The following is an 11,393-nucleotide window of genomic DNA, read 5'->3' on the forward strand; positions in this document are numbered from 1 at the left end:
ATTCAAGAGTCTCTCATGGTTTGCCTCCCTCCCTCTCCCCCCCTTTTTTTTCCCCTTCCCCTCCCCCCTGATCCTCTGTTAAGTTTCTCCTGTTCCACTTCTGAGTGAAAACATATATATCTGTCCTTCTCTGCCTGACTTATTTCACTTAGCATAACACCCTCGAGTTCCATCCATGTTGCTACACATGGCCAGATTTCATTCTTTCTCATTGCCATGTAATATTCCATCGTATAGATAAACCACATCTTCTTGATCCATTCGTCCGTTGATGGACGCTTAGGCTCTTTCCATGTTTTGGCTATTGTTGAGAGTGCTGCTATGAACATTGGGGTCCATGTGCCCCTATGCATCAGCACTCCTGTATCCCTTGGGTAAATTCCTAGCAGTGTTATTGCTGGGCCCTAGGGGAGTTCTACTGTTAATTTTTTGAGAAACCTTCACACTGTTTTTTCCGGAGGGGCTGTACCAGTTTTCATTCCCACCAACAGTGTAGGAGGGTGCCCATTTCTCCACATCCTCGCCAGCATCTAAAGTCTCCTGATTTGCTCATTTTAGCCACTCTGACCAGCGTGAGGTGGTATCTCAGTGTGGTTTTGATCTGTATTTCCCTGATGAGGGACGCTGAGCATCGTTTCATGTGTCTGTTGGCCATCTGGATGTCCTCTTTGGTAAAGGTGGCTTTTTTAATTCTCATGATCACATTTTTTATTCTTGTAACCATGTCGCGCTTCCTCCCCAAATTGACCGTCATCTTGACTATTACAATCCAGCCAGTGCTCATGTTTCTGGCAGAGTCCTCAAAGTCCCGCTGTTACGGTCTGTTTGAGCTGAGAGGCGGATCCTGTGTACACCAGGCTGTCGGTTGATGCGCCCTCCGTGCCCTCTGGCCCCTAAGCTCCCTCTCCTTCTCGTCCTTCCACTCGCTGCCTATCTGTGGAAGAAAGTCCGTCCCGCGTCCCTCCGAGCCCCCCGCGCTATACCTGTGCACGCCTCTGTCTTCGGTCCCCCTCGGAAGCGGGCGGTCAGGTCGGGATCGTTTGGTCGTACTCAGGTGTGACTCTCTCAGCAGGAGCGCTGTGCCCGCCAGGCCGGCTGTGTCGTCAGCTGCATGCTCCCTCTCTTTTTTGGTGATTATAGCAGGTTCCTGATACCCGGAGACTGGACCCACTGATTTGTTAGGGGTCACCAAGTGGAATTCTCGAGTGCTGTCCCTCCTTGGTCAATGGTTAGCTCAGTACCTTCGTCACATGACACCCTCACCTGCTGTGGGGTTCCTCGGGGTGCAGTCCATGCAGGAAAGGCCACATAGTTCTTTGCTTCCTTGCCTGGGTTGACCAGGGTTCGCGCAGACGAGCTAGTTTTTTAGTACCCTCGAATGGTGACCAAATAGATTTTGGGGTTCTTTGGGTTTTTTTTCCTTTTGTGATGATCTAGATATATGTACGTGATGTGTTCCGATATTTTCAGTGTGTTTTAATCCATGCTAGTTCTCTTCCTTATTGGTAAGCAGAGTGCCTCCTGTTTGGTCATTTTCCTCTTTTTTTTTTTTTTTTAAGTTTATGTATTTATTTTTTGAGGTGGGGGGAGGGCACGCACACACAACCAGCGGAGGAGCAGAGACGGAGAGAGAGAATCCTAAGCAGGCCCCGTACCACCTTCAGCACAGAGCCTGGTGCGGGGCTTGATCTCACAAATTCGTGAGGGCTTGATCTGAGCCAAAGCAAAGAATCTGCCACGTAAACCACTGAGCTCCCCAGGTGCCCCCAGATGTCTCCTTCTGACAGGACCCTTGGATACAGTCTTTGGTAGCTAGTGTCTGTGCTCTCCGGAGCAAGAAGATATTCCAGATTCGTTCCTGCCCTAAACCTGAATCATCCATTTCTCCAATGGGGCCTGGTGCCTTTAACGGGAGCTGGAGGTTCAAGGCTACAATCTGGGCTTTCAGAACTTGCACAGACTTTGTAAGATTTTTATGAACTGTTTGGAGTTGGGAGGGGCCCAGGAGACCATCGCGCACACCCAGAAAGGAGAGGTGGCCTGTTTAGACACTTAGCTAGGTGATCTCAGAGCTAGGGTAGCAGTGTTCTCCTGATCCCCAGGGTTCCCTCCATCACAGATCCCGGCAGGACGGCCACGTCGCCTCCGAGACCCTGGAGGGCCCATCGGTACCGTCGCTTGTCCCCTTCGGTGCGTTCTAGTCAGGGGAGGAGGTTGTTAACTGAATGTCTGGTTCTGTCCTGGGTGTTGGTCATTAAGAGCCTGGTAAACTGTTGGTGCCTGGCCTGCTTCTGAGGGTGTGGCTGCTCCTCCTCTTCCTTCTTCTTTTTAAAAAATTTTTTAATGTTAACTTATTTTTGAGAGACGGAGACAGAATGCGAGCAGGAGAGGAGCAGAGAGAGAGAGAGACAGAACCTGAAGCAGGCTCCAGGCTCTGAGCTGTCAGCACAGAGCCCAGTATGGGGCTCAAACTCATGAGCCTGAGATATCACGACCTGAGCCGAAGTGGGACGCTTAACCGGCTGAGCCACCCAGGCACCCCCTCTTCCTCCTTTTTTTAACATTTATTTTTGAGAGAGACAGAGCGTGAGCAGGGGAGGGGCAGAGAGAGAGGGAGACACAGAATCCGAAGCAGGCTCCAGGCTCTGAGCTGGCAGTCAGCACAGAGCCCAGTGCAGGGCTGGAATTTACGAGCCATCAGATCATGACCCGAGCCAAAGTCGGATGCTTCATCGACTGAGCCGCCCAGGCGCCCCCTCCAGGAGTAGCTTAGAATGTCCACTCCCCAGGTAAGCAGTTTCAAATGCAGGATAGTTAAAAGTTTACATATCCTGAACAACCGTTTTTCTCTTCTTGCAGCTTTTGGAGTATTGCTTTGGGAAATCGCTACCTACGGCATGTCCCCTTACCCAGGAATCGACCTGTCCCAGGTGTACGAGCTGCTAGAGAAAGACTATCGCATGGAGCGCCCGGAAGGCTGCCCAGAGAAGGTCTACGAACTCATGCGAGCGTGTGAGTCTCCCCCAGCCAGTTCTAAATGTTCTGTGCAGGCTTTGTGAGGAATTCCCAGGCAAGAGTCATTTCCTAAAGTAAGAAAAAGCACTTCCCTTCCTATCTTCATTCACATTCTTCAGAAGCAGCTCATGTACCAGGTGCATAGTCACTCAGACTCCCCCCCCCGGCCACACACACACCATACACACACACACCATACACATTATTTATATGTAGTATTTATGTGTGTGGCTCTTCCTGTTTTCATGCAAAAATGGGGTTGAACGATACCAAACTTTGATTTCTTATTAATAAATACAAATTCTTGGGCCCTACCTTCAAACATTCTGCTGTAGGAGGTAATACTCCAGGTGACATTTATCTGGGTTGGTTTTATTTCGTGTGTGTATGTGTATAAAAGAATTCCCTCAACTTTTTTTGCACACAGCCATATGGCTAATGTGTATTTCACATCCACATTTCGAAGATCCCTTCCTCTCCCCATCCCTGTATTTTTATAGCTATTTAACTTGCCGTTAAATGATTTATTCCTTCCTCTATCCCCCTCTTGATGGGCATTTACTTGTTCCTGTGGGTTTTTTCCCCAATGTTTGTTTATTTTTGAAAGAGACAGAGTGTGAGCGGGGAAGTGGCAGACAGAGAATTCAAAACAGGCTCCAGGCCTCTAGCTGTCAGCACAGAGCCCGATGCGGGGCTCAAACTCATGAACCGCGAGATCATGACCTGAGCCGAAGTCGGATGCTTAACCGACTGAACCATCCAGGCGCCCCGCATGTTTGGTTGATTTACACACGTTTGGCTTTTGCCATCGTCAACAAAGCTGCAAGAAACACCCCCACGTACGTTGTGCTGGTAGTTCTGAAAGTTGAACTGCTGGTCCATACAGCTATTTACGTTCTAAATCTTGCAAGATTTTACCGAATTGTTTTCCGGGAAGTGTGTGTACCAATTTATATCCCCACCAGCAGCGTAGGAGCGTAATTCTGCATCCTCACCAACACGAGGCTCCGTAATCCTCCATCGGTCCATAATCCTCTCGTTCACCTTGTTTCAATTAGCCTTCCTGTACTGATGAGAACTTCAGACTCTGATAACCCAGGAGTGAGGGTAAAGTGGAAGGCAAGCCACTTGACTCGCTGGCCCTCTGCCCTGGGTAGAGTGGGGCCGGGGAGAAGGTTTATAGATACACTTTTGCTGTCCCTTCTCTCTAGGGCTTTACAGCCCATATTCTTGTCAGTATCTAGAAGTCTTTTCAGATTCTTAATGTCTGTAGCAGGACACGGTGACGTTCGTCACTTGTCCCAGCAAAAGATGGTTTGCAAGATTTGGGGTGCTTCTTTCACTGAGACTTTCCTTGAGAATTACGCCCNTTCTCTGCCTGTGTCTCGTGTGTGCAGGTTGGCAGTGGACGCCCTCCGACCGGCCCTCCTTTGCTGAAATCCACCAGGCCTTTGAGACCATGTTCCAAGAGTCTAGCATCTCGGATGGTAAAGTGCCCGTCCCCGGGGGTGCCTACCGTGGGGTGAGAGGTTGGGATGGAAGGGACGGCAGGCAGGGCCCCAGCCCTTGCCCTCTGGTTCAGCTCCCGCTAGAGGAGCCCCAGGCCAGCAAGGTCTCCGAGACCAGAGAGCTGGGCAGAGGCGCGGGGCCTGGCACTGGCTCACGGCCAGGCACCATTCTGGAAAGTACTGAGTGCAGTTTCCTCGGCCTCTGTGTCTCTTTTTTCTGTAACTGCGCGCGGGTGACCGCTCTTGCCCGAGAAGAGAAGGGGCACCAGCGCACCAAACCGACGCCGTTACTAATGGCTGCTGATTTCTATTCTTGTTTTCGGCGGCTCTCAGAGGTGGAAAAGGAGCTGGGGAAGAAAGGCGTGCGAGGGGCCGCAGGGACTTTGCTGCAGGCCCCAGAGCTGCCCACCAAGACGAGGACGTCCAGGAGAGCCGCGGAGCACAGAGAGCCCGCCGACGCGGCCGAGGCGCCCCACTCCAGGGGCCCGGGAGAGACCGGTACGTGCCCCGGCCCAGGGGGTCCGCAGCGTAGGCGGAGGGACAGGCTGAGTCCTCGTCACTCGTCCAGCTTTGGAAAGAGGAAGGCTCTGCTCTCGCCCGCAGCCCGCCCTCCTGGGAATCAGCAGGAACCGCGGGCGTCGGTGGGTAGCCTGGTCAGGTAGGCGCCGGTGCCCATGAGACCGACGGGCAGGACAGACCCGCCTCTGCGCGTGTCGTTCGAGGCGCTTGGGGCTCTCGCAGCACAGACGCCGCCGGTAAACATGGAGCCAGGCGGAGAGCAGCCTGCTGTGGAAGCGGGTATGAAAAGCGCCCTGGAACGGACCGAGGAGGGGGACGCCCGCGGCACAGCCGGGTCCCCACCTGCCGTTCCCAAGACAAGCGAGGGGGGTGGGGTGGTGCGGGGTCTCAGGATGCTCCCAGGAGCGCAGCTCGCAGACAGGGACGTGGTGACCCTGGGCGCCGTGCTCTCCTCTGAGTTGGGCCTCTTTGGTGGAGCACTCGCCTCCCCCCCACCGCCGAACCTCAGAAATCTGGCCTCATAGAGGCTCCTCAGGGATGCTCTGATAGACCACAGACTGAGCACGTGCGAGGGGGCACGACAGAGCCCGAATTAGGGGGTGTTGAGCCGTAGCAGGATCTGCCGTCCCAGGATTCCCCCCCATTTTTTTAAAATGTTTTATTTATTTTTGAGAGAGAGAGAGAGAGAGCATGAACAGAGGAGGGTCAGAGAGAGGGGGAGACACAGAATCCATGAAGCAGGCTCCAGGTTCTGAGCTGTCAGCACAGAGCCCAATGTGGGGCTCGAACCTGTGAACCACGAGATCATGACCTGAGCCGAGTCGGACGCCCCACTGACTGAGCCTCCGAGGCGCCCCTCCTCAATTTATGTTATTGTAGGCCCATGTTAGTGGGAAAATAAAGGCAGAAAACAAAAGTTAGATGGGAAGCGTAAGCGTACATGTGTCCTGCTATTCAAATAAACGTCTAATTTAAAATATACCAAAAACGTACGCTTTTAGGAAGTTTACATAAGAAAATAAATCGGTAGTGTTTTTCCTTCCGCACCCCTGGGTCGCCCTGCTCGCCCACATGGAGGCCGCGGCACACGGACCAGTTGTCATGATTTCGGACAGCTGAGCGGTGGGAACAGGGAGAGGCCACTGTGGGAACTTGAGGCTTATCAGAAGCCCGGTGTCAGGCCGTCCTGTTCGTTTCTGGCCATCGGGGTTCACGTGAGGGGCCTGTGGCGTGTCGCCCCGGGGGGGTCAGCTCATGCGACGGGGCCGCAGGGAGTTCGTTAGAATCTCACTTCCTCTGCCTTTCGCTGGATGAAGGTTGGGGGAGAGTCTTGGGCTCCCCGGGGTCAGGCGTCCTGCGTGTCCTCTGGTGCCCCGAGAGGCGTCCCCTGTGCAGACCGCTCTCCTCACAGCCGCTCCCTGAGGGAGACTCCCATCATTCACTGGCCGCAAGCTTGGCAGCGCTGGAAAGATTTCTTAGGAGCTTATTATTCATAGATAAAGAATGTCCACTTAAACATTCGAAAAGGTCAGTCCTTGTTTGCCGAGCATAATAGCCTGTTGTCACGGTGGTGAGTCGCCCGTCCTTTCAGACCCCACCTCCTGGGAACCTCATTGGCAGGTCCGAAAGGCACAGCACCTGACCCACTGCTCGGCCTTGTCGTGGGTTTCACACAGCAGATGGGGTACTGGGGGGGGGGGCTCTGTGCTGTAAAGGAAGCCTCAGTGCAGGGGTGAGGGGCCAGGGTGCCGCAGCTTTCTGTGCTGCTGTCCTCAAGGAAAGAAACCTGTGCTCTGCCTGATAATAATGGTAACAGCAGAGGTGATGGTGGGCCACTCCATATCAGAAGCTGGGACAGAGATGCCCTTCACGTTGCGTTGTGTTCACACAACCACGCTGCAGGAGGGTTTTCATTTCTCTTTTTAGCTTTCACTTATTTATTTTGAGAGAGCTTGAGCAGGGGGGACAGGCGGGGGGGGGGGGGAGACCNATGCGCTCACACAGTCACTTAGGAAACGGCAGGTGCCAAAGAGAGAGACTTCACGTTGCTGCAGAGGGGGGGGCGGGGGGGGGGGGGGGGGAGACCAAGAATCCCAAGTAGGCTTCCTGCTGTCCGCACAGAGCCCGACGCGGGGCTCGATCTCACAAAACACGAGATGGTGACCTGAGCCCAAATCAAGAGTCGGACGTGTAACCGACTGAGCCGCCTTGGTGCCTCGTCTGCGGGTGGGTTTTGTTCTCCATTCCGTAGGTGAGAACGCTGAGGGTGTGTGGAGAGACCTTGCGGCCGGGGGTGTTAGCAGAGCTGGTGCTCACGCGCGTAGGCTGGTCCGAGCCCCGACTCAGGGCCGCTCCTCTGGGGAGCCGGTGGCCAGCCCTGGGCTCCCCCGCCAAGGAGCCTCCGCTCTGATGTTGTTCGACTCTTCCCACTGTGTGTTTCAGATCCTCTGGACCACGAGCCGCCTGTGTCCCCGCTGCTCCCTCGGAAAGAACGGGGTCCCCAGGACGGCGGCCTGAACGAGGACGAGCGCCTTCTCCCCAAAGACAAGAAGACCAACTTGTTCAGTGCCTTGATCAAGAAGAAGAAGAAAACGGCCCCGACGCCCCCGAAACGCAGCAGCTCCTTCCGGGAGATGGACGGCCAGCCCGAGCGCAAGGGGCCCGGCGAGGACGAGGGCCGAGAAACCAGCAACGGGGCGCCGGCGCTCACACCCNGTGGCGGGGCCGGCATCCCCAACGGAGCCTTCCGGGAGTCGGGGGGCGCGGGCTTCCGGTCTCCCCACCTGTGGAAAAAGTCCAGCACACTGACCAGCAGCCGCCTGGCCGCCGGCGAGGAGGAGGGCGGCGGCGGCTCCGGCAAGCGCTTCCTGAGGTCCTGCTCTGCCTCCTGCGTCCCCCACGGGGCCAGGGACACAGAGTGGAGGTCCGTCACGCTGCCTCGGGACCTGCAGTCCACGGGCAGGCAGTTCGACGCGTCCACGTTCGGGGGCCACAAAAGCGAGAAGCCGGCCCTGCCTCGGAAGCGGGCCGGCGAGAGCAGGTCCGACCAGGCGGCCAGAGGCGCGGTGACGCCCCCACCCCGGCTGCCAAAGAAGCCCGAGGAGGCAGCTGACGAGGTCTTCCGAGACACGGGCGAGTCCAGCCCGGGCTCCAGCCCCCCGAGCCTGACCCCAAAACTCCTCCGCCGGCAGGGCACGGGGGCTCCTCCCTCTGGCTTTCCCCACAGGGACGAGGCTGCGAAGTCCAGTGCCTCGGGGACACCTGCCGCCGCCGAGCCAGAGCCCCCCGCCGGCAGAGCCGGGCCGGCTGCGGCCGGAGGGACCGCCAGAGCGCCCACCGAGGAGCCCAGGGCGCGGAGGCACAAGCCTTCCTCCGAGTCCCCGGGGAGAGACAGGAGGAAACTGGCCNATCCCTCTCATATCGACGCGCGTGTCTCTCCGGAAAACGCGGCAGCCTCCGGAGCGGATCGCCAGCGGCACCATCACCAAGGGCGTGGTCCTGGACGGCACCGAGGCCCTGTGCCTGGCCATCTCCAGGAACTCCGAGCAGATGGCCAGCCACAGCGCCGTGCTGGAAGCCGGCAAAAACCTGTACACGTTCTGCGTGAGCTATGTGGATTCCATCCAGCAAATGAGGAACAAATTCGCCTTCCGCGAGGCCATCAACAAACTAGAGAACAACCTCCGCGAGCTGCAGATCTGCCCGGCGTCAGCGGGGAGTGGCCCGGCCGCCACGCAGGACTTCAGCAAACTCCTCGGCTCCGTGAAGGAGATCAGCGACATCGTGCAGAGGTAGCAGGAGCCGGGCGCCAGGCCAGCCGGAGCCGCCCGCGGCGTGTCAAGCCCACCCCCCCCACCCTGCCCCTCGCCTGCGTCGGACCCCGGACCAGGGAGTTGGGCCCTTGGCCCGGGAGCACCCCGCCACGCCGCGCGGAGCCGAGGGCCGCCGCGGACCACAGCCCACTACCTATGTGTTTGCAGCTGTCCCTCACCGCCCCCCGCCCTCAGCCCCGGGCTCCCCGAGGCGCCTCTGTCCCGAGTTCTATCTGTGGAGTCCCTGCTCGTTGGACTGCTCTTGGCCCGCCAGCCTCCTCCCCACAATGGGCTCCAGGACTGAGCCCTTCCAGCCACGTCTCCTCTTCGCTGGTCTTTTCTGGAGGCCCTCCCCTGGGTATGCCTTCTCCTCCCCCGAGAACAAGCGCCCAGAACGGGAGCCTGGTCACCAAGGCCCTGGGAACTGTCCGCCGCACTCCCCCCGCGGAGGGGACCTGCACGCTCCTCCTACGGTGCTCCCCCCGCCCCCGCACCAAAGACCCTTTTCCAGAACTCCATCCTGGGAGGCGCTTGCCGGCTGGGCGCTCTGCCCTCCCTGGCCCTCACGTGAAGGACAGCTCTCGTTTTGGGGGCTGAACCAGGGTGCTGAAGCCAACTGGCCCGTGGGTGCTTGCTGTCTGGTGGCCGGTGGTGCTCGTCCTGGAGGAAAAGCTTGAGTCCTAAGGGTAGCAGGGTCAGGGGAGGGAGGGGGGGTGGCTGGGGGAGCCCCAGACAGCCCCGGGGCTGGGCCCAGCCTGCCTTCGTTTCGGGCTTCCAGGTGCCCGGAAAAGGCACTTGGTCTTGATTTCTGACCGATCTCACCCTCCCTCCCCTGTGCTCGTCTGAGACCAAGGAGGTTCGTGCAGAGAGCTCTTTCCTGTGTGACAACAGGCTTTAGTTTTCTGGAGCATTTCACAGCTCTGAGCTCCGCGCAGTCGCCTCCGGCACACGAGGACCGGCCCCCAGTGCACGGGAGGAGAGGGGACTGTGGTGCCAGCGCCCCACCCGTTGCTGGCTGTGCACTGCGAGGCAAGTGTCCTGTCGAATCACCGTGAGCAGCACTTAGCCCACCGTTTCTGTGGGGGCATCAGGGATGGAGAAAACCACAACCGGATGAAGCCCCAGAGACTCTCCAGGCTGCCCAGGCCGCCTTGACCTTGACCTAGAGCCGCTGCTCAAGGAGGGGGCAGGCACCTGCCTGGGCCTCCTGCCGGGCCCTGGCGGGACCGCCTTCCACACGCCCCGGTGACGGTGACCTTGCACGGGGCCCATTTTTATGCTCGTCGCCCAAACTTGTATTTTATTTCTCTGGTAGAGATGGCTTCCAACGGATCAACTTAACGCCGTCCTCGACAGCTGGGCACCTCTTTGCCCCCTGCCCCCCTCCAGACATCTGTGTCACACAGACTTGGAGGGAGGGGCTAGAACACCACCAGCGGCCTTGCAGACAAAGCAGAACCGACCCCACCCAGGTCCCCTCGAGTTCCCGCCTCCGAGGTACTGGTTTCTCTTTGTTCACGCGACATGTCACTGTATCTCGCATTTATACCTTCGTATTACACTCTTTTATAGACTTGCTCTTTTATAAAAGACGTGTAAATAGTTTTCCACTACTCTTCCTTCTCCAATGCTTATGGTGTCTTTTTTTTTTTTTTTTTGATCCAGTACATTCTCTGTATATGACTCTGTTTTTTGAAGTCACATCTCCCCGTAGTATTTTTTAAATAAATGTTTACAGCATTAGAACTCGGGCAGGTGGGTCTGGTGTGTCATTTTCCCGTCCCCCAACCCCCGAGCTGGGGGTGGCGTGCGTGCGGGAGGGAGGGGGTCCTCGGGGGCCGGGGGGCTCCGTGGTGGGTTTTACAGCCTGCGTCCCGCATCTTCCTCGGCCCGTCCACAGCAGTTGCCCTGCCCTGGCCCCGGGCCCTTCTGGTGCCCTTGACGCGGATCCGGCAGCAGCCCTGGGAGTGAGCTCTGCCACCAGATGGGGGGGAAGGGGAGCCCAAGGGTGGCCCCGGCTGCCNTGCGTCCAGGCTCCGGCGCCTCCACAGGTGCCCCCTTTCCTGTGCCTGTGAACCCGCCGTGGCCCCCGAGGCGCCCCTCGCTCGCCGCGGCCCCCACGCCCTGTGTCTTATTTCTCTCTGTGCATGAGGAGGGCAGCGGGGCTGGAAATGCCACCTGGGGCATGTGGCCTCTCCCAGCCCCCCTCCCCTCCCCATCGAGGGGACCGAGGGGACCCAGGAGGGGGGCGCCTGCAGCCGTTTCCTCGTCTTGGCCTCCATTTAACGCCAGCTGACAGCTTGGAAAGTGGCCGTCGGGGAAGTAAGTGGCGCTGTCTGGTAATGATACTTATTAAGCCAGCAGACTTGTCAGACGACACGGTCCTGCTCAGCGGAGCGTGTGGAAGACCACGCTTGAGCGGACGGGAGGGGAGGCCCCCGGGCGGTGAGGCCTGGCGGGGCCTTGGGGCGTGCTCACACCCAGGGGGCTGCCAGACCCCCTCCCTCGTTTCACGGAGGCCCGGGCCACGCTCTGCCCG

The 11,393-nt window shown here is 57.8% G+C and overlaps 1 protein-coding gene across 1 annotated transcript in view; it reads left to right on the forward strand.

Moving 5' to 3' along the window:
• Positions 1-10,605, forward strand: part of ABL1 (ABL proto-oncogene 1, non-receptor tyrosine kinase) — a 136,108-nt gene extending 125,503 nt beyond the window's left edge. Inside the window, 5 exon segments of the mRNA XM_077768398.1 lie at positions 2,860-3,012; positions 4,413-4,502; positions 4,857-5,021; positions 7,485-8,449; positions 8,451-10,605. Coding sequence (XP_077624524.1) covers positions 2,860-3,012; positions 4,413-4,502; positions 4,857-5,021; positions 7,485-8,449; positions 8,451-8,837 — 1,760 coding nt within the window. The 3' untranslated portion in view covers positions 8,838-10,605.
• Positions 10,606-11,393: the final 788 nt, after the last annotated feature.

This window comes from Crocuta crocuta, unplaced genomic scaffold, assembly GCF_008692635.1.
Source record: "Crocuta crocuta isolate KB4526 unplaced genomic scaffold, BGI_CrCroc_1.0 scaffold35, whole genome shotgun sequence".
Classification (NCBI taxonomy): domain Eukaryota; kingdom Metazoa; phylum Chordata; class Mammalia; order Carnivora; family Hyaenidae; genus Crocuta; species Crocuta crocuta.